This window comes from Primulina huaijiensis, chromosome 9, assembly GCF_012295235.1.
Source record: "Primulina huaijiensis isolate GDHJ02 chromosome 9, ASM1229523v2, whole genome shotgun sequence".
In the NCBI taxonomy this organism is placed as follows: domain Eukaryota; kingdom Viridiplantae; phylum Streptophyta; class Magnoliopsida; order Lamiales; family Gesneriaceae; genus Primulina; species Primulina huaijiensis.
Window position 1 is genome coordinate 8,776,249 of NC_133314.1, and position 21,384 is coordinate 8,797,632.

Consider the following 21,384-nt stretch of genomic DNA (forward strand, 5'->3'; position numbering starts at 1 on the left):
CTATGACCAGATGATTCACTTGATCTTGAGATTTATTGATAGCCCACAGCTTCTGATCATGCATTGCATTATATTGCATCTTTATGAATTTAATATGAAATATTTGTCACTTTAATTCTCATATGTTATTGATTGTATCATACTGGGTTTATACTCACCGGCATGTCCGGTACCTCTTTTTTTCATGTGCTTGACGGTAGGTGAGGCGAGGCTTGGGATGCCAGAGTCCAGCTCAAGGCGAGGAGATACGAGTTAGAGTGGAATTCTCGGGTCTTAGGAGCTATTTTATGATGTTGGGATTTCTTTATTTTGGCATGTTGAAAATTATATTTCAAACATTTGAGACAATTAAATTATTTTGACGATGTTTATGTGGATTTGTGAACCACAAATTATGTATTTTACTCGATCATTTGGTTTGTTACAATTATAATTATTAGTATTAGATATCGGACCCGGGTCCCCACATCATCCCAGGCGGTCGGACTAGAACAGATCTCCGCCGGAAGTCTATCAACACTCTGTTCCGCAATAGCCAATCCATGCCTAATATGATCTCAAACTCTGGCATCGGCAATACGATCAGATCCGCATAAACGAGGTTGCCATGAAGCTCAAGATCTATGTCTCGGATCACATTGGTAGTTGTTATCTCTTCTCCCGAAGGCAGTACTATTGAATAGGCTACATCAAGCCCAATGGTCTTAACTTTGAGAAAATTAGCGAAGACCTCTGAAATAAACGAGTGGGTAGCCCCTGAATCTATCAAGGCTTTTGTAGCTGAGCCAGCTATGAAAATTCTCCCTGAAAGGTTAGAACACTATACTGAACCCAATAATCACAAGAGCTAAGCTTATAGACATGCATAGGCCAAAGTTCTTCTAACTTAAATTCCCAAAAAAAAAATAATACTGAGTAGAGCATGCAACCCTATCGCAATTCTAGGTTAAAAATCTCAACCCAAAACATTAAATCCCAAATATAAATTTAAAGCTTAAAGGTACCTGTCATAAGCATGGTATCGGGGTTCGTCTCCGCTGCATGGAGAGCAAATACTCTGCCTTGGGTAGGCAGGTTCCTCTGAGGGCACTGCAGTAGCACGTGGTCTGGGCTACCGCACTTGTAACACTTCCCAAAGCCATACATACATACTCCAGGATGGCGGCGTGAGCATTTAGGACATATCGGATGCTCCATAGGCATAGGGACTGCGCGTCCCCGCTGCTGCTGGCCCCCGTTCCTGGGTGGGCCGTGGAAAGGCCTCTTATTCTGCTGCTGATGCTGCTGAGGAGGAGGGCGGTGCGGTACCTGGACTGGGCGCTTGCCCTGACGGTCTCTCTCGATATCCCGCTGATCCTGCTCTGCGGCTAGAGCTCTGGAGACTGCGACCTCATAAGTAGTAGGGTCAGATACCCTAACATCACGGCGCAAGATCGGCCGTAGACCCACCAAGAAATGCATCAACTTTGCTTTAGCATCATTCGCGATCAGGGGCACAAAATGATAACCCCTCTCAAACTTACGGATGAACTCCGTAACAGTCAAATCTCCTTGCCTCAGAATCATGAATTCCGTGGTCAACCTGGTGCGCACTTCCTCAGTAAAATATTTGGAGTAGAATATCTCCGTGAAACGCGCCCAACTCAGTGTAGCCAAGTTTAGTGCTACTGATGCTCCTTCCCACCATAAGCGAGCATCTCCTCCGAATAAGTAGGTGGCACAACAAACTCTGTCTGCATCTCCAAGCTCCATAATCTCGAAGATAACCTCCAGGGACTTGATCCAGCCCTCGGCAATCATGGGGTCCGTCATCCCTAAAAACTCCCTAGGACGCATCTTCATGAATCTCTCATAAATAGCTTCGGCCCCTGTTGGTCTAGCTGCTACTGCGGCATTGTTCCCCGCAAACTGTGCGAAGAACCGGTTCATCCCAGCTAGCATCTGGGCATTCATGTCAGGTGGAGGGGGTGGAGGTCCGAATCCCCCCTGTCCTTGATCCTCACCGTCTTCATGACGGCGCTCATCATCACCTCTCGGGCGTCCAACCTGGCGTCTAAGAGGCATACTGTTTCATATATAACCCATACGTAACCAACATGCATAATTCCATAATTTATTTAAATGTAAATAAATACTGAACAATTAAAATCAGAACGTAAAAATACTTTATGAGAACCTGCAGTTAAAATAATTCCGGCTTTAAATAAAATGCATGAATGTAAAACTTACAGACCGAAGACGTGACTTCGTGAGCTTCTCGAGGTCAGTAGTAGTGTAACCCTTTACAAGAACATAGGCTTTGATACCACCTGTAGAGGCCTCTAGATGTTAGATGCNTGAAATATTTATTGTATCAAAATTAAACAACAAATCAAGATAACCACTTCAATGGTATCAAACATTTGATGTAAATTGATAACAACAAATAATTCATTTTTATACCTACAATAAAAAGAAATTAGCAAAATGAAAAAAAAATAAAGAAAGAATATACAAAATATAAACAATCTTACTTCACTAAGAATTCATCCTCTTCACCTTGACATAATAGATTTAGCTTTCCATGAGCTTACTTTTGATCCACACTAAAAACATCACTCATAATTGGGAAAATGAAAAATATATTGGAACTTAGAACTTTTATACACACTCACACTATATTTTACAATGAGATAGAATGATTCTCAAGCTAGCACAGGGCCTCTATTTATAGGCCAATGAGAGAAAGGGTCGAAAATTTTATTAATGCCATGTAGTTGTTATAGTAGTCTTTGTCTCTTCCAACTTCAATTCCATGTCCCTTCTTTCAATGCTTTGTTCCACGACTTTAATCACCGAATTTGACTCTGCGCAAAACAGCAAACATGTGGGGAATTGTCTGTAGATGAATTTGGCCACTTGGTTCACCTCATTTGGTTAAATATTTAAATAGTTATGATTTTTTTACTATATGCTGGTTATGCTGAAAGTAAATTTTCCTCCTTTTGATATTTTCACAATTTGATCATCTTAACCAACTTTTTAGGCAATCATGTCTTCTAAAAAGTTGTAGATAATTTCTCAAGGATTTCAAACATGTTTGAATCACCTCTATTTGAATTTTTTAGCTTGAGTTATCATTATTTACCAACACGTAGAAAACCTGAAAATAAAACATATTTAGTAAGACATTTAAATATAAACAAACAATACTAAAATAACATAATTTTATAATTTTTATGAAACTTAAATTTTAAAATATAGGTTTTAACATATAATAAATTATTAATTTCAAGTTTCATCACCGAGCGCGCTCGGCAGGCGCTGCCGAGAGCGCTCGGTAGCGCGCGTGCAGGCGCTTCGTGCTGTTTCGTGTCCCTTCGGATTTTTCAGCCATTTTTTCATTTCCTTGGCATTGTTTGATGATTGTGGTCAGTTACAATGGTCAAGGGACACCACTATGAATGAAAGATCATGTCTTTTCACATGAAAAACATTAAATATTGATTTATTGAAAATAAAAAACACATAACTCAAAACATACACATCATTTGCATATCTCCTCCTTCATTTCTTCAACAAGAGAGAGTTTCTTCATTTCCTTGTGATAGAACTTGAATATTTGAGTGCTCATTATTCAAGAGTTGTAGTTGTATCTTGTGAGAAGATTGCCACCAACCTCTAACACATTGTGAGGGCAAATTCTTTTTTAGGAGAAAGTGTTCAACGCTTGCCTCTACAAAGCCATTTTCTTTGTTTTCTTCTTGCTTTCCTCTCAAATTTGAATACCACAAACAACAACCTTAAGAAGAATTTTTGATTTTTATTCATTTGCAAGAAGAATATCAATGGCATCATCATCTACAACACAACATGCAACTGTTGCACCAGGAGAGAAACCAGAAAAATTTTCTGGTGCGGATTTCAAAAGATGGCAACCAAAGATGCTCTTCTATCTCACAACCTTGAGTTTGTCAAGGTTCTTGAAGGAGGATCCTCCCACCGTTGCTGAAAACGAGACAGATACCAACATGAGGGCCGCTTAGGATGCATGGAACCAAAGTGATTTCCTGTGCAAGAACTACATCCTCAATGGACTTGACAATGCATTGTACAATGTGTATTGTCAAGTCAAGACCGTCAAGGAACTTTGGGATATGCTTGATAAGAAATACAGGGCGGAGGATGCAGGTTTGAAAAAGTTTATTGTTGGGAGATTTTTGGAATACAAGATGGTGGACTCAAAGTCCGTGATGAGTCAAGTGCAAGAATTACAACTTCTCTTGCACGAGATTCATGCCGAAGGAATGAGTCTAAGCGAGTCCTTTCAAGTTGCTGCTATGATCGAGAAACTCTCTCTTTTGTGGAAGGATTTCAAGAACTATTTGAAACACAAAAGGAAGGAGATGAGATTGGAGGATCTCATTGTGAGATTGAGGATAGAAGAAGACAACAAGAGCACCGAGGCCAAGGCAAGTAAAATGGCAGCAAGGGTGAACATTATTGAATAGAGTCATAAAGGGAAGAAAAAGAAGTTTGAGAAGCAACCACAACAAGGCCAACAACCACCAAATAAGAAGAAGTTCAAAGGCACTTGTTATAACTGCGGAAAACCGAATCACATGGCTAAGGATTGTAGGAAGCCAAAGAAGGGAAATCCTCAAGCCAACGTAGTTCAAGAAAGGTCGGTACCATTTGACTTTTCTCAACTTGATTTATCTGCAGTTATTTTGGAAGCAAATTTGGTGGAAAACCAAAATGAATGGTGGGTTGATACTGGAGCAACTCGACACATATGCTCCAACAAGGGGATGTTCTCCACATACACTCCATCGACCAGGAGAAAACTATACATGGGGAACTCCGCTACATCTGAGGTGGTGGGCACCGGAAATGTGGTATTGAAGATGACATCGGGTTTGGAAGTAACTCTTGTTGATGCACTTCATGTACCAGACATAAGAAAGAACCTCGTGTCGGGGTCTCTGTTGGTCAAACACGGGTTTAGACTAGTATTTGAGTCTAACAAGGTTGTATTGACCAAGAATGGTCATTTTATTGGAAAAGGATATTTCGATGAGAATCTTTTCAAGTTGAATGTAATGGCTATACGTCAAAATGTTGTTGAAAGTAATAAAGACAAAAGTTCTATTTACTTGCTTGAGTGTTCTCATTTATGGCATGTTCGTTTAGGACACGTAAATTTTAATACCTTGCAACGTTTAATTAAACTGGAATTATTGCCTAAACACAACGTCGATCCAACACCCAAATGCGAGATACGTGTTGAAGCAAAAATGACCAAAGCGCCTTACCACTCGATTGAAAGATGTACAACTCCTCTAGAACTAATACACACCGATCTTGGTGATTTAAAGTTTGTACAAACTAGAGGAGGGAAAAGATACTACGTAACCTTCATTGATGATAATACAAGGTACTGTTACGTATATCTTTTGAGGTCTAAAGATGAAACTCTTGAAGCATTCAAAGGTTATAAGAACGAAGTTGAGAATCAACTAGGCAAACAAATAAAAAGGGTTCAAAGCGATAGAAGAGGTGAATACGGAGCACCGTTTGATGAATTCTGCACATCTATGGGCATAATTCATGAAACGACTGCTCCTTATTCACCCCAATCGAATGACATTGCCGAAAGAAAGAATCGAACTCTGAAAGATATGATGAATGCTATGTTAATAAGTTCAGGACTACCCCAAAACTTGTGGGGGGAAGCAATACTATCGGCTAATCACATCCTGAACAAGATACCCCACAAGAAAAATGACAAGCCACCTTACGAATTGTAGAAAGGTCATAAGCCTTCCTACAAGTACCTCAAAGTGTGGGGGTGTCTAGCTAAGGTTGAAATACCAAAGCATAAACAAGAGCGAATTGGCCCAAAGACGGTCGACTCCATATTCATCGGATATGCACATAATAGTAGTGCCTATAGGTTTATAGTACACAAATCTGAAAATGCAGAAATGAATACGGGCATGACAATTGAGTCAAGAAATGCAGTATTTTTTTAAAATATATTTCCTTGTAAAGAAAGGAAAGAAAATGGTTCTAGCAAGCGAAAACTTGAGACAGAGCATGAATGTCAAGGACCTACACATGAGCCAACTCTAAATGAAAATGCTATACCATTGGAAGGCTTTTCAAAGGAGCAAGAGCCAAGAAGAAGCAACAGGGCTAGAATCTCAAAGTCTTTTGGTCCAGACTTCCATACTTTTATGTTGGAGAATGAACCAAAGAACATACAAGATGCTCTGGCTAGCCCTGAAGCTCCTTATTGGAAAGAAGCCATCAACTCTGAAATGGATTCCATTTGCAAAACAATACTTGGGAACTAGTGGATCTTCCACCAGGTACCAAGCCATTGGGATGCAAATGTATATTGAAAAAGAAAATAATAGTTGATGGAAGTATTGAAAAATACAAAGCCATGCTTGTGGCCAAACGTTATAGACAAAGAGAAGGTCATGATTTCTTCGACACGTATTCACCAGTTTCAAGAATAACATCCATTCGTATGCTCATTGCTATTGCAGCTTTGTATAACCTTGAGATACATCAAATGGATGTCAAAACAATATTCTGAAATGGTGAACTTGAAGAAAAAATATATATGGAGCAACCTGAAGTCTTCATTGTTAAAGGACAAGAAAGAAAAGTCTGTCGTTTAATTAAGAAACTATACAGACTTAAACAAGCGCCCAAGCAGTGGCACGAAAAATTTGACAAAGTAGTGTTGTCAAACGGATTTAAGATTAATGAGTGTGACAAATGTGTTTATATTAAAGGCACTCGAGAATCTTATGTGATGGTATGTCTATATGTGGATGACATGCTAATAATGGGGAATAGCCAAGAGTTGATTAAAGGTACAAAGAAAATGTTAACAAAACATTTTGATATGAAAGATATGGGTATTGCTGATGTAATTCTAGGGATTATAATCTTTAGAACTCTAGAAGCAATAGCCTTATCTCAGTCTCATTATGTAGAAACAGTGTTGAAGAAATTTAATGCTTACGACTCTACCCCAGTAAAAATGCCTTCAGACGTGAATGTCCATTTGGCGAAGAATCGTGGAGAACCAGTTTCTCAATTGGAATACTCCGGAATTATTGGAAGCCTTATGAACATCACTAACTGTACTAGACCTGATATCGCTTGTGTTGTTAACAAGTTAAGTCGGTTTACAAGTAATCCTAGTGATGCACACTGGAAGGAGTTGACAAGGGTGCTTAGATATTTAAAGCACACCTCAGAATATGGACTAAATTACACAAGTTATCCTGCAGTACTTGAAGGATACTGTGATGCAAATTGGATTTCTGACACCAAGGACTCCAAATCCACCAGCGACTATGTATTTAGTATTGGTGGAGGAGCAGTCTCTTGGAGTTCATCGAAACAAACTTGCATTGCTAGATCTACTATGGAATAGGATTTCATAGCGCTAGATAAAGCTGCAGAAGAAGCTGAATGGCTTCGCAACTTTCTAGAAGACATTCCATGTTGGACAAGTCCAGTGCTAGCAATCTTGATACATTGCGACAGTCAGTCGGCAATTGCAAGGGCACAAAACAGTAGGTACTATGGCATGTCTCGACACATTCGTCGAAGACATAATACTGTGCGACAGTTGATCTCTAATGGAGTTATATCAATTGATTATATTAAATCAAAGGATAACTTAGCGGATCCGCTTACAAAAGCATTAAATAGAGATCAAACGTACTGTCTGTCAAGAGGAATGAGTTTAAAACCTACCAAATAAAGTTTTCATAGTGGCAACCCAACCTTGTTGATTGGAGATCCCAAGATCTTGGTTCAATTGGACAACTAAATTATGAGAACTTGATGAATCACTCCTCATTCCTAAGACGATGAGTGAAGTTGCCTACAAAGGTAGTGAGATTAAGTATTGTACTTTTAATGATTCCATAGCTTGCAAAAATGGGGTAAGTAGGATACACTTTTACAAGATCACCTATGTACATGTGAGGACGTGCCGCCTCAATGAAACACGTATAAAGCCAAGATGTGTTCCATGGCCAAAACGGTCACAACCGATAAAACAAAATGGAAATGGAAGAAAGGTTATCATGTGGGTACATTTGTCTGGGTTTACATGAACCGCCAAAAATTTCAAGACATCAAGTTCACTTCGTGGCCTAATAAATTCGATTGTATTCCACTAGGGAAGGTTCAAAGCCAAAAGCCACCTCTCATGATGTGATAATTTTTCGTATATACTCTCTCTTATGCATCACGAGCATTCATGCATTAATTTCATTCATGTGTGGGATTGTTGGAAAATTTTGATGCTTAATGAATGAAAATTAAGCAAATTAATCAATGTGTTTGATTGAAAAAATTCAAAACGAAGAACTGAGCTTAATGAACGAATATTAATTTCGGTGGTTCTAAATTAAACTCGAAACAAGTTCATCGAATGTTGAAAGAACTTTAAACGAGTAGTCGGAACATGTAAGGGACAGAAAAAAATCGATCATGAATAGTAGTAGGCACGCACATGCGCGTGTGTCTGATAATGATTTTTTAAATATGTTGAATGATTAGGTGTGGTAAAAGTTGGGAGGAAATTTGGTTAAGTTTCGAGTCGATTCGGGTTAATACCAGGACCCCAGTCCAAGTTTTAAAACGAATCAGTTATGTTTGGTATTGGGCTCGAGTTTACGTCTAAGAATGATTTTTTTAAATATGTTTTGGGACATTTTAAGGAGTTAGGTAAGCTTTGGGTCAAATTTTAGAAGTTCAGGGGTAAAATGGTAATTTTGGGTTTCCACGGGCAAAATGGTCATTTTGCACCCGGGGTGAGATTTTGGTCCTGACAGCGCCCTGAGCACAAATTTACCATATTTTAAATGTTTATGCATCATGATCACGATTTGTAAGATTTTATGAAAATATACGTTGATGTTTTGAATGATGGGAATTAGTAGCGGCTATCGAAGTATATGTAAATGCATAAGACGTATATGTAAATGATGATGATGAGGCCTAGGCATAGTGGATGGGTAATCATGTCACTGATGTCCGACAGCCGCTGGGTACCGCGGTTCTATGTATGATGGATCCATCGTAAATGATGATGTATAATAGTCACCTCTAATGAACTGAATTCACTAAAGGATAAATGATGGATAATAAATGCCGAATGACGAATGATGAATGATGATTAACGATGAGTTGTTTTGACATGTAATGATTTTACACGACACGTTTATGTTACGCTTTTAAAGTCCATGAAAGGTATGTTTATTATGTTATTTTTCACTGCTGTGTGCCATGTATATGTACTTGTAATTCACGGTACAAGTGTGTTGAGTCTTTAGACTTACTAGGCGTGTGTGATGCAGGTGAGTTCGATGTCGAGGGGACTGGAGGTGCAGAACTCTGAGTCGGCAGACCTGGTAAACGACGCGACTTGAGGACCTCATGTTTTCCGAACCTTTACGATTTTATGTTATTGAGAGGATATGAGCATTTTATACGCTGTTTTTTTTACTGTTTGATGTTAGGATTTTTACTTGTTTTTGCTCTGTTATATTTTTATTAGTAATTACTTATGATTATTTTTAAATGATTTTTTTAAGTAGGACTGCATGAATGCAATTTATTTAAATGCTTATTTTCAAAATGTGAGATTTATATATAAAAAAAAATATTCCGCACTTTTAAAACGGTTGACATTACAGTTGGTATCATAGCAAGGGTCCTGTACAGGTTTGTTCCGCCGCCAGCTTCTGCAGCTCAGTCTTCAAAACCTCAAGTCTGTAAGCTTTTATGTTTAAAATGATTTACTATTATCACCTGCATGTTTTCACGATTTACGCTTTATGATGATCTACTGCATATGTTTAACTGCGTTTATTATTTAAGGATTTTCTGTGTTAAAAACTAGATTGATTGCCTAATGGGTTACATTTATAAATTGGATTGTATTCAGATATGCCTCCTAGACGTGCTCCCAGTGCAGATAGGGAGGATGAGATTCCTGGAGGTGGCAGGGGACCTCCACCACCACTGTTAGGGGTGTTAGAGTAGATTCCCTACAAGCCAACTGTTGGCTAGGGATTTTATTGACTCAGTTGTAATTAACAATCTTTATTTTAATATAATTCATTAGTTCATGGTTTGTTATTTCTTTATCTGTATACCCATGTCATCAAACATAGATAAAGACCTTGATTATACTTTAATGCAAATGAATCGTAATTCGATGTTGAAACTCATTTGTAAACACTGTATGATCTAAATTCGTTCCTAGTCGATTCAGCCGCCTAAAACATGGATAAAGGTCGCTTGAGCTCGAGACTAGCATCTTTGATGTTGTGTACTGCGTTTCTTGGTATGGGCATAGAGATGTCCAAACATGCAGATGGGTAGTCATATGATGATTATACCAAACAACCCTCCCTCGGACTTTCCAAGTGGTTATCATTCATCGAGAGGATAAGTCCGTGGTTATGATTGTACACCATTAGTCCTTACAACCAGGGAAAACACTGAGGCTCTATATGCTAAGGCTGTGCTTTGACTCGTTTACTGGCTCCAGGAGAGTCATCAGGTGGCGAGGTTGGGTACAGTTGCGAGACATATAGGAGCCAGTGCATTGTAGTCAGGGATTCACCGCTCACCTGCGGGTGTGGATATCCTATGTGATCTGATGAAATTATAGTGCATGGAATCTCTGGCCAGAGTATGAGATGTACGTTAGAGAAGGAGTTCTCGAACGGTACATGCGATGCCACTATTTATAGTTATCACATAGTTATCGAATTAATATGCAACCCTCGATGAACCAATGGTTGCAGATTCGATAGGGATATATGAGATGAAGGGACCGTAATGTACGTTAATCATAATCGACTGGTTCTTGCAGGCACTATCAGTGATACCTAGGGGATCATGGGGCGATCTTACTAGACGCTCTTACCATGATCCGATGGGTGCAATCAGAAATGAGTTCTGACATTCTTGATCAAAGTGTTGATGAAAAGAATGAGGTTAACTAGGGTAAGCCCGAATAAAGGATTATGTCCTGAATCACAAAGAGTTGTGAACCCACGGCTAGCTGTATCCCTGAACCATTGAGGGTCACACAAGTACTTGATTGTTTGATACCGTTGAGAGAATAAATTCAAGAAGTTGAATTTATATTATATAGTAAATTCAAGGAGTTGAATTTATGATAATTAAATTTTGAGAGAATAAATTCAAGTAGTTGAATTTATAAAATTTGAGAATTTGATTTATTAAACTCAAATGTTGGGTTTATTAAATATCAAATTTTTGAAGTGATAAAAATTCAAGGAGTTGAATTTATAATTTAAATAATAAATTCAAATGTTGAATTTATAATGTATTTAATTTATTTAGCTCAAAATTTGAGTTTATTAATTAATAAATTAAATAAGGTGGGTATGTTTAACGGGCTTGTAAGAGTACAAGTCCATCATAATAAATAATTAAAGTTTTAATAGGCTTTGATTAAATTAATTAAACTAGTTGGACTAGCACAATTAATTAAATCAAGTCTATTAATGTTAATTATGTCATTAGGCTATTATTTAATTATAAATAACACATGTTAATTAAAACCCTAGCCTACCACAACACTTTTCTTTCGAGACTTTCAATTTCAAAAGGAAAAATTGGCCATTACCTTTTTGAAGGAAAATTTGAGCCATGTCTCAATCAATTTCTCTCCTACGCAAAACTTCTTCCATATTTTCTAGTGCAAATTGGAAGAGGAATAACCCATCCAGTCGTGGACTTGATAGGAGGATTTCATCTAAGAAAGTTCGTAGGAAATCAACAAGAGCTAATCCGTTTATACCGGATCAGTTGGAGTCCAGTGATTTAATTAACAAAGGTATAATTTTAAACATCCTATGCATGTTTAATTCCTGAAAACCATACGAGTGTCCAAAAGAATTATTTTATTTTCAAAATAAAATAAAAATTTTAAACTTCCGCTGCGTTTGGGCACGTAGAAAACAGAGATCCAACAGTGTTATTAGAGCCAAGGTTTTTTCTAAATCGTATGGTTTTGATATTGAATAATTTATTTCTAACCACACAAGAAAATTATCAGAAAATAGATGCACCATCAAAATTATTTTTTTTAGAAAAAAAAAAAAAAATTTTTTAATCTGCTCAGAACTGTTCCGGGCAGTCCGTGCGCGCACGGCAGCGCGCGTGGCGTCGGACGCCCGCGCACGGCGTCGGACGCCCGCACGCAGCACGGCAGGGCGTAGCGTGCGCGCGGGGCATTGGACGCCCGCGCTCGGCGCCGCGCTCGCCTGTGCGCGCCTGCGCGCACAGGGTGCCGCCACTGCCCGAAACGTTTGGGCAGCGGGCGGGCAGTGAGGGCGGCTGCCCGAGATCGTCTCGGAAAGCGTGCTGGATGATGGGCTTGAACTGTTTGGGCCTAGGGTGCAATTTTCTGATTTTTCAAATTTTTGGGCAAAATTGATATTTTTGAAAATTGATTCAATTTTTATTTTGAAAATGAATTTTAAAATTAATAATTTTCTTGTAAAATAAATAATTAGAATATGATTTTAATTATTTATAGTAAAAATGAGTTTTTACAAGAAATCAATTATTATTGATTTAATTGGAAATTAAATAAAGGTGTTTATTTAATTTATTAAATTCTTTAATAATTGTGGTGGTTAGTGATAAAATTATTAGATATGATTTATCAGTTAATTAAATTTGTTTAATTAATTGATGTTAATATTTGATATTAAATGCATGAAGGTTGATCGAGAGCCTTGACCAATGTGTTAGGTGTATGTTAGGATATTTTACTGTTTTTATTCATTTTGTTAATATTTGATATTATTAAAGTGGGCCTGGTTTATGGCCCGTTCCCACCCCCATGAGATGTATCCCTTATGTGCCATGGCTATTTAAATGTAATCATTAGAAATAGTGGGAGATCAAGATTGGAAGATGGTGGGCCCGATGCACAAGATGAAGACATGTAAAATATTGGAAGCTTTTGTAATAAGTTGCATTTGCATTCCTGCATTCACCTAGGTTTGGACCTGGATCCATGTATGGCTCACATGGATCTAATAGTGTTGGCGATCGATCATCCTTATTTATTGTTGAATGTCATATTATGATATATGTGATATATAGTAGTATGCATGTATGTATATTATTAAATAATATAGTTGCATAAATCCGGCAAACATACAAACTCATGGCACACGTTTTTTAAAATTAAAACGATGAGACAATTTTAAAATTAAAATCCCTCATTTTGAATAAGATTCAAAATTTATATCAAACCGAAAAAGCAAAAATTAAAAGAGTTTAATTTTTCCTTGCCTTCCATCAACCATGGTTGCATGTTGATCGCTACCCGCGGACAGTGTCTGGCTCATATTATTGGGGAGACATGTACGTCGGAAAGCTGTGACTTCCACTAGACATATGATGTGAATTGAGTGGAACTCCCATGACTTCGACTCATATTATTGGGGGAGCTCATGGCGACCGTCCACTATAATTCAATATTGATGGGTTGGTTTGACACGTGAAAATAAACGGCGTCATATTATTGGGTCCTTATTAAACGTGAGGCAAAACACGCAGAGGTTGCATAGGGATGCAATTGGATTATACCTTTTAGAAATTATAATTGGCTGATATTATTCGAGATTATAATTGGCTAATTGGACTCTACGTGCCTACTAAAGAAATACGATTTCCCTTTTTCATCAGAGGGTGGTGGAAATATCAAAATAATGGGAGGGAAATTTATAAAATGAAAATCCATATTTTATATCTTAGAATTATTTTAAAATTATCAGTAACTATTATCTGGTTTCATTTTCAGTATATTTACGATGTCTACTCGTAATCCGCTTTCAATCATTCTCGATCAAAACAAATTGACTGGCCCTAACTATCACGACTGGTTCCGAAATTTAAAGATTGTTCTGAACTCCGAGAGGATTGCGTATGTGCTTGATAAGAAGCCACCAAAGGAGGCATCTCCTGATATCAGTAGGACTGAGTTAGCTAAGCTTGAGAAATGGTGGGACCATGATCTTCAGGCTAAGAGCTACATGTTGGCTTCTATGTCGAATGAACTTCAGAGAAGGTTCGAGGAGGCGGTGAATGCTGCTGACATTCACCTTCATCTGAAAGAATTGTATGCTGTACAAACTCGTTCAGAGAGACATGCTACTGTTAAAGAACTCATGACTACACGCTTGCGAGAGGGGGCTTCGGTCCATGAGCATGGTGTTAGGATGATTGGGCTCATCGAGAAGTTGGTGGGACTCGACTTGGTTATGCCTAGTGAGCTCTCGACTGATATTCTATTGCTGTCTTTACCTGCCTCGTTCGATGGATTTGTGGTTAATTTTAATATGAATAAGCTTGAGGCCACCCTTGAAGAGTTGGTCAATATGCTCACTAATTATGAGGCCACAATTAAAAAGGAAAAGCCTGTTCTTCTGGTGGGTTCTTCGTATAGTACGAAAAAGGGAGCCCCAAATAAAGGCAAGAAACGTTCTGCCCCTCCAAAGAAGAACAAGCCCAACAAGAAGCCATACAAGAAACCAAATCCGGGGCCCACAAAGCCTGACAAGTCAGAACAAATCTGTTTCCACTGCAACAAGCCTGGACATTGGAGGCGTAATTGCGCGGAGTATCTTGCCCAGAAGCGTTCTGGCCATGGTATGTTTTATATTGAAGTTAATGTTTCTATTAATTCCTCTTCTTGGGTATTGGATACCGGATGTGGTTCTCATCTATGCAATGATTTGCAGGTGATGGGAAGAAGCAAGAGGCTTAGAGATGGTGAGACCTTTCTAAGACTGGGAAATGGAGCAAGAGTTGCTGCCACTGCCATTGGAGACGTTACTTTAATTTTGGACAATAATTTTAAGTTGTTTTTGAGAGATGTTTTATTTGTTCCTGAATTGGTTAAAAACATTATTTCTATTTCTATGCTTGATAGGGATGGTTATTCTTGTGTTTTTGCTAAAGGTGTTTGCAATTTATACAAGAATGAATGTTTGATTGGAACTGGAGAATTAACAAACGATCTCTATAACTTAAAATTAAAAGATATTCCGTTGAACAATATCCAAGCGCGTACGAAAACAACAACAAACAAAAGAAAAATAGAAGATCCAAATCCCGCACAAATATGGCACGCTAGACTAGGTCATATTTCCCAAAGAAGGATGCACAAGCTAGTGGGAGAAGGCATGTTTGACCTGTCAGACATAAATTCTCTACCAACTTGTGAATCCTGTCTAAAAGGAAAAATGACTAAAAATCCATTCAGTGGAAACGTGGAACGTGCACATGGTCTACTGGATTTGATCCACACGGACGTTTGTGGCCCGCTAAGTGTTAGCACAAAATTTGGGCATTACTACTTCATTACATTTACTAATGACCATTCGAGGTATGGGTACGTTTATTTGATGAAACACAAATCTGAAGCATTTGAAAAGTTAAAAGAATTCAGATCTGAAGTAGAAAATCAGCTACAAAGAAGTATTAAAGCACTTCGATCTGATCGAGGTGGAGAATACTTGAGTGCTGAATTTTTGGGTTATCTAAAAGAGAATGGGATTCTGTCACAATGGACTCCACCAGCAACACCACAATTGAATGGTGTTTCTGAACGTCGAAATCGAACCCTGATGGACATGGTTCGATCCATGATGGGATTCACTGAATTGCCTACATCGTTTTGGGGCTTTGCGCTTGAAACTGCGGCAATGTTGTTGAATAATGTCCATACCAAAGCAGTGGATAAAACATCATATGAGATATGGATGGGAAAACTTCCCAAATATTCTTACTTGAGAATATGGGGATGTCCTGCTTACGTGAAGCAGACAGTGGGAGACAAATTGGATAGTAGATCCACTTTGTGCTACTTTGTAGGATATCCAAAGAATTCTGTTGGATATTATTTCTATCATCCCAAAGAAGCAAAAGTGTTTGTTTCAAGAAATGCCACCTTTTTGGAAAGGGGGTTTCTATTAGATTGAAAAGGTAAGATGATAGAACTTGAATAAATTCAAGATACTCCCTCAACTATAGTAGTTGAACCTAATCCTCAACAACCAGTAGTTGAAGTACAAGCTCCTAGAAGGTCTGATAGGGTTATTAGACCAACTACAAGATATACACTTCTTCATGAACAAGGCCATGATGAGCCTTGTGTTGGATGTGATCCAATGAATTTCAAAGAAGCAATATCTGATACTGATTCAACCAAATGGCTTGAAGCCATGCAGTAAGAAATGGACTCTATGTATTCAAACCAAGTCTGGACATTAGTGGATCCACCTGAGGGAATCGTTCCCATAGGATGCAAATGGATCTACAAAAGAAAGCTTGGGGTGGATGGGAAGGTAGTGACCTTCAAAGCAAGACTGGTTGCAAAAGGTTATACTCAAAGGCAAGGAATTGACTATGACGAAACTTTTTCACCAGTAGCTATGTTTAAGTCCATTAGAATACTACTAGCCATAGCAGCATGGTATGACTATGAGATATGGCAAATGGATGTAAAGACTGAATTTCTCAATGGAGACATCAAAGAAGAAATTTATATGTCTCAACATGAGGGATACACATCAGTAGGAAGTGAGCGTAAGGTATGCAAACTTCAGAGGTCTATATATGGTCTCAAGCAAGCATCAAGGAGTTGGAACCTCAGATTTGATAGCACAATCAAAGAGTCTGGTTTTGCTAAGAATCCCGAGGAACCATGTGTGTACAAGAAAGTTAGTGGGAGTGCAGTGACATTCCTTATACTTTATGTTGATGACATCCTACTCATTGGGAATGATGTAGGATTACCGCAATCAACTAAAGTATGGTTAGCAAGTAAATTCTCCATGAAAGACATGGGTGAAGCATCATATGTATTGGGAATACAGATCTATAGAGATAGATCAAAAAGGATGCTAGGACTCACCCAAGCCACTTATATCGATACCATTCTGAAGAGATTCTCTATGGAAGAGTCCAAGAGAGGATACTTCCATATGCGTCAGCCATTGGTAGTATCATGTATGGTATGATATCAACACGTCCTGAGGTTGCTTACTCTTTGAGTGTTACAAGCAGATATCAGGCGAACCCTGGTCAAATGAATTGGAAGGCCGTGAAAGATATTCTTAAGTACTTGAGAAGGACTAAGAACTTGTTCATGGTCTATGGGGGTGGAGAATTAAAATTGGAAGGCTACACTGATTTTAGCTTCCAATGTGATGTAGATGATTCGAAATCGACCTCTGGTTTTGTATTCATGCTTAATGGTGCGGCTGTCTCTTGGAAGAGTTCCAAACAAGACACCGTTGCGGATTCCACCACTGAAGCTGGGTACATTGCTGCGTCTGCTGCAGCCAAAGAGGCAGTTTGGATGAGGAATTTTGTCCAAGTGTTGGGCGTTATTCCTAATGGAGTTGATCCAGTCCCGGTGTACTGCGACAACACTGGTGCCGTTGCGCAAGAAAAGGAACCAAGGTCTCATCAGCGATCCAAACATGTACTGAGGAAGTTCCACTTCATCCGGGAGATTGTGGGAAGAGGAGATATATCAGTCGAAAGAGTCCCCTCTACAGATAACGTTGCTGATCCACTTACAAAGCCCTTGCCAGGACCATTGTTTGAGAAGCATCGCGAAGCAATGGGATTAAAGTTTATGGGTAGTTGGCTCTAGGGCAAGTGGGAGATTGTTAGAGTAGATGCCCTACAAGCCAACTGTTGGCTAGGGATTTTATTGACTCAGTTGTAATTAACAATCTTTATTTTAATATAATTCATTAGTTCATGGTTTTTTATTTCTTTATCTGTATACCCATGTCATCAAACATAGATAAAGACCTTGATTATACTTTAATGCAAATGAATCGTAATTCAATGTTGAAACTCATTTGTAAACACTGTATGATCTAAATTCGTTCCTAGTCGATTCAGCCGCCTAAAACATGGATAAAGGTCGCTTGAGCTCGAGACTAGCATCTGTGATGTTGTGTACTGCGTTTCTTGGTATGGGCATAGAGATGTCCAAACATGTAGATGTGTAGTCATATGATGATTATACCGAAAAACCCTCCCTCGGACTTTCCCAGTGGTTATCATTCATCGAGAGGATAAGTCCGTGGTTATGATTGTACACCATTAGTCGTTACAACCCGGGAAAACACTGAGGCTCTATATGCTAGGGCTGTGCTTTGACTCTTTTACTGGCTCCAGGAGAGTCATTAGGTGGCGAGGTTGGGTACAGTTGCGAAACATATAGGTCGGGGATTCACCGCTCACCTGCGGGTGTGGATATCCTATGTGATCTGATGAAATTATAGTGCATGGAATCTCTGGCCAAAGTATGAGATGTACGTTAGAGAAGAAGTTCTCGAACGGTACATGCGATGCCACTATTTATAGTTATCACATAGTTATCGAATTAATATGCAACCCTCGATGAACCAATGGTTGCAGATTCGATCGGGATATATGAGATGAAGGGACCGTAATATACATTAATCATAATCGACTGGTTCTTGCAGGCACTATCAGTGATACCTAGGGGATCATGGGGCGATGCTACTAGACGCTCTTACCATGATCCGATGGGTGCAATCAGAAATGAGTTCTGACATTCTTGATCAAAGTGTTGATGAAAAGAATGGGGCTAACTAGGATAAGCCCGAATAAAGGATTATGTCCTGAATCACAAAGAGTTGTGAACCCACGGCTAGCTGTATCCCTGAACCATTGAGGGTCACACAAGTACTGGATTGTTTGTTCCCGTTGAGAGAATAAATTCAAGAAGTTGAATTTATATTATATAGTAAATTCAAGGAGTTGAATTTATGATAATTAAATTTTGAGAGAATAAATTCAAGTAGTTGAATTTATAAAATTTGAGAATTTGATTTATTAAACTCAAATGTTGGGTTTATTAAATATTAAATTTTGGAAGTGATAAAAATTCAAGGAGTTGAATTTATAATTTAAATAATAAATTCAAATGTTGAATTTATAATGTATTTAATTTATTAAGCTCAAAAGTTGAGTTTATTAATTAATAAATTAAATAAGGTGGGTATGTTTAATGGGCTTGTAAGAGTACAAGTCCATCATAATAAATAATTAAAGTTTTAATAGGCTTTGATTAAATTAATTAAACTAGTTGGACTAGCCCAATTAATTAAATCAAGTCCATTAATGTTAATTATGTCATTAGACTATTATTTAATAATAAATAACACATGTTAATTAAAAACCCTAGCCTACCACAACACTTTTCTTTCGAGACTTTCAATTTCAAAAGGAAAAATTGGCCACTACCTTTTTGAAGGAAAATTTGAGCCATCTCTCAATCAATTTCTCTCCTACGCAAAACTTCTTCCATATTTTCTAGTGCAAATTGGAAGAGGAATAAACCATCCAGTCGTGGACTTGATAGGAGGATTTCATCGAAAAAAGTTCGTAGAGAATCAACAAGAGCTAATCCGTTTATACCGTATTAGTTGGAGTCCAGTGATTTAATTCACAAAGGTATAATTTTTAAACATCCTATTCATGTTTAATTCCTGAAAATCATACGAGTGTCCAAAAGAATTATTTTGTTTTCAAAATAAAATAAAAATTTTAAACTTCCGCTGCGTTTAGGCACGTAGAAAACAGAGATCCAACAAGGGGACCCAGCTACCCGAGTTCTGGAGGGTATAGCTAGGCCACTGGAATAGGTACAGCAGGCTCCTAGGCCTCTATGGATGTTTTTGAGCAGTTCCGTCAGCTCTACCCGAAGGATTTCGGGGGTACTTTGAGTATCTGCATATGAGGGATGGCGACCTGGTCAGGTGCGCCATCAATATGTTGAGAGACGATGTGTCCCTGTGGTGGGAGGGAGCCGCTCATGCTGTAGACTTGGCTACCCTTACCTGGACCAGGTTCAAGGAGTTATTCTATGGAAAATACTTTCCAGCTGACGTCAGGGGCCGCCTGACGAAAGAGTTTATTAGTCTCCGCCAAGGGGACACATCTGTGGCGGAGTTCATCCTAAAGATCGATAGGGGCTGCCATTTTGTGCCCATGATAGCGAGGGATGAAGCTGCGGTACTTTTTGATGGATTGAGACCCACCCTCCACCGGGATGTTATGCTGATGAGGTCGACAGGTTACGATGAGGCCACCATCTGCGCTTTTCAGGCGGAGCAGGCTCTGTGGGATATAGACTTTGAGAAGTAGAAGAAGCGGCATCAGACACAGTAAAGTTCCCAGCCTCAGAAAAAATAGTTCTCATGGTCGTCGAGGCAGTAGGGACAACAGAAGGCCCAGGGTCAGTTTAATAGGCCCCAGTAGCAGAGACCTCCTCAGGCACCAGGGGCGCCTAAGCCAGATGACATGCAGCCATGCCCGCAGTGCAACAAGTTCCATGTCGGCAGGTGCTTATGGGGGACCTTCACATGTTTCGTTTGTGGACATGAGGGCCACAAAGCAGCGGACTGCCCAAAGAACATGGGCCCCACTACTGGCCGAGCCTATGTGATGCATGTCGAGGAGGCCGATGCAGAGCTAGACTCGACACTGATTACTGGTAACCCTTTTGTTAAAGATTTTAATTGTCGCAAAATTGCATGGAATTTATGGTTGCTTGAGGATTTAATTATTGGGATTGATAACTTAGAAGGAATTAGGATGCATGCTATACCTAGTTGGGACTAAGAATGTAATTGTTTGATTGGAAACTAATATTTTTTTAAACAATGATTTTTTATGGGGTCATATCGCAACTTTCGAACTTTGAAGGGCTAGGTTGAAATTTTCGATTTTTCTGGGGATTTATTTAGAAATTTTGGGAATGATGTTTCGGTTAATGCAGTATTCTTTCGAGGATTTTGGGTTAATTGCCGATAAGAAATTCATTAAGTTCGACTCTATTAGATTTGATGATATGTTTTGTCGCAGGGATGATATATATTGCAGATATAGCCACGCATGCATTGCTAGATTCAGGGTCTACACATTCTTTCATAACTGAATCCTTCGTTAAAAGACTAGGAATCATATCAGTAGCGATGGATTTAGGGTTCAGAGTATCGATCCCATCTGGGGATCAGATGTTCACTTCCCGGATAGTGAAGAGATTGGAGCTTCGTTTACAAAAGTATACGATGCATGCATATTTGATAGTGCTACCACTACCGAAGTTTGACATTATCTTGGGTATAGACTTGCTATTTTCTTATGGTGAAGTCATAGATTTTCGACAGAGGTCGTATCTGTTATACCACCTAGTGGGAAGCCATTTGTTTTCGAGCCAGCTAGACATTAGCCGAGGCCGCACGTCATTTC

At 38.8% G+C, this 21,384-nt stretch overlaps 1 protein-coding gene across 1 annotated transcript; it reads left to right on the forward strand.

The window, feature by feature from the left end:
• The first annotated feature begins 6,841 nt into the window (after positions 1-6,841).
• Positions 6,842-7,438, forward strand: LOC140983855 (secreted RxLR effector protein 161-like). The gene has a single exon (XM_073451014.1). The coding sequence runs from the start codon at positions 6,842-6,844 to the stop codon at positions 7,436-7,438; it is 597 nt and encodes a 198-aa protein (XP_073307115.1).
• The last annotated feature ends 13,946 nt before the right edge of the window (positions 7,439-21,384 follow it).